General features: G+C 54.9%; 1 protein-coding gene across 1 annotated transcript in view; it reads left to right on the plus strand.

Moving 5' to 3' along the window:
• The first annotated feature begins 29 nt into the window (after positions 1 to 29).
• LOC105540962 (mannosyl-oligosaccharide 1,2-alpha-mannosidase IC-like) overlaps positions 30 to 1,931 on the plus strand; it is a 19,899-nt gene continuing 17,997 nt past the window's right edge. Inside the window, exons 1-3 of the mRNA XM_011981752.1 lie at positions 30 to 126; positions 267 to 382; positions 584 to 713. Of these exons, the coding sequence (XP_011837142.1) occupies positions 30 to 126; positions 267 to 382; positions 584 to 713 (343 nt within the window). The remainder of the gene's footprint in view (positions 127 to 266; positions 383 to 583; positions 714 to 1,931) is intronic.

The raw sequence follows: 1,931 nt of genomic DNA on the forward strand, positions 1-1,931 counted from the left end.
AAGGCGAGGTGATTTATAGCACCCGCCGGATGAGCCCATGCACTTTTGTGCAGGACGAGTGCGCTCTAGACAGCCCGGATTTCCTCCGAGTCGCAGGCTGTGTCTGCCTTGCAGTCCCCGTTCCAGGTTCGGTGGCTGCTGGCGAGATGCCCACTTCCTACCCGTACAGGCACCAGGCCCCTGAGGCCAGGCGGGTGTGCGAGGCCCTGCCCCAGGAGAGCCGGCGGCAGATGGAGTTAATGTTCTTGTCCTCTTTCCCCTCACAGACCACGTCTCGGTTGGAGGACTCGGGGACAGTTTTTATGAATATTTGATCAAATCCTGGTTGATGTCGGGCAAGACAGATATGGAGGCTAAAAATATGTACTACGAAGCCTTGGAGGTAAGACAAGCACTGGATTATTCACAGGCCGCTGGTCACCAGCCTCCGGCTCTCTCACAGGCCCCTGAGTGCTGGGGCTGCGGGGCCAGATGGGCTGAGGCTTGCTCCTACCCCCTGCAGTGAACTGGTGAGAAGATTGACAGGACAGCCCCCTCCCAGCCAGGCATTTTACACCCCTGCGACCCTCCCACATGCTCTAAGACGGAGGCTGTGTCAGATGCAAAACCCAAGCTCAGGTTGGTGAAGTCATGTGTCCGAGGTCTCCTCGGAAGTGACCATCAGTCTGATTCAGAAACCGCCACCTGCTCGGTGTCTGTGCTTCGGCTGATGTGTCAGAGCCCAGAATGCAGCCAGACTGGGGGCTGGCACCCCCAAGGGTGGCTGCCAGAGTGCGACCCTCAGCCGTGTCTTCCTTGGACAACAGAGGTGACAGGAGAAGTATGTCCAAGCTGGAAGAGGCCTCCTTCAGTGGAGCATCCAGTTTTGCTCCTTCTCTTTATGTGGATGGAAACCAAGGCCTAGAGAGGGGAAAGCACTTGCCCAAGGCCGCACAGCACAGAGCTGACCAAGCTGGCACCACTGGTGGTCTGTCCACGGAGTGTGGAATGAACGAGGGCTGGAAGGCTGAGGTGAGTCCCTCCAAAGAGGAGAGACCAGGACAGAAGGGGGAAGCAGTTAGCTTGAGCCATTGGGAAGAGGGCTAGGGAATCCCACGACTCAACAGATACCTCGGAGTCCAACTAAGGAAAAGGCACTGGGCCGGCTCTGGGCCTCAGTTTCCCCTTAAAGCAAGTTGAGCAAGTTGGATCTACTCTGCCACCACCTTGGTCTACACTACCTCCTTATTTCCTCCAAACCAGCTTCCCCTCTGCCCTGCTCTCTGAATGCTGTGTGGGGAACAGAAGCCAGAAGAGCTGGACATGCACATCCCTCTCCTCTCTGGCCCCCCTTAGCACCTGGAATAAATCCAACTCCTCTCCTTTACCCATCAGGTCCGCCTTCCCTGGGCCCTGCTGATCACCCTGACTTCACGCCTGCCTCTCTGCCCTGTGCTCTCTGGGCCCTGGCACCAGTCTTCCTGCTCTTCCTCAGACACCCCAGGCGACTCCCACCTCAGGGCCTTTGTACTTGCTGTCCCCTCTGCCTGGAATATCATTCCAATGGCTAGGTCCCACTCACTAGTCAACTGTCAATTCAGATGCCACTGAAACTACCATTCCCAGCCTATCACATACCCAGGCTTATTCTCTTCACCTTCATCACCCTCTACAATTATCACAGGCATGTATTTGTTTACTTGCTCATTCTCTTATCTTCCTCAAATAGAATGTCAGTTATCTGGGATCAGAGATCTTGTCTGCTCCTAAAACTGCCTGGCACATAGCAGGCACATGGTAACTGTTTTGTGAACAAATGAATGAATGCATGCATACATGAATGCTGAAAGGATGGATGGAGGGAAGGATAGATGGATGGAGGGAAGGATGGATGGATGGAGGGAAGGATGGATGGAGGGAAGGATGGATGGATGGTGGGAAGGATGGATGGA

The sequence above is a fragment of the Mandrillus leucophaeus genome, unplaced genomic scaffold, assembly GCF_000951045.1.
Source record: "Mandrillus leucophaeus isolate KB7577 unplaced genomic scaffold, Mleu.le_1.0 Scaffold23, whole genome shotgun sequence".
Classification (NCBI taxonomy): Eukaryota; Metazoa; Chordata; class Mammalia; order Primates; family Cercopithecidae; genus Mandrillus; species Mandrillus leucophaeus.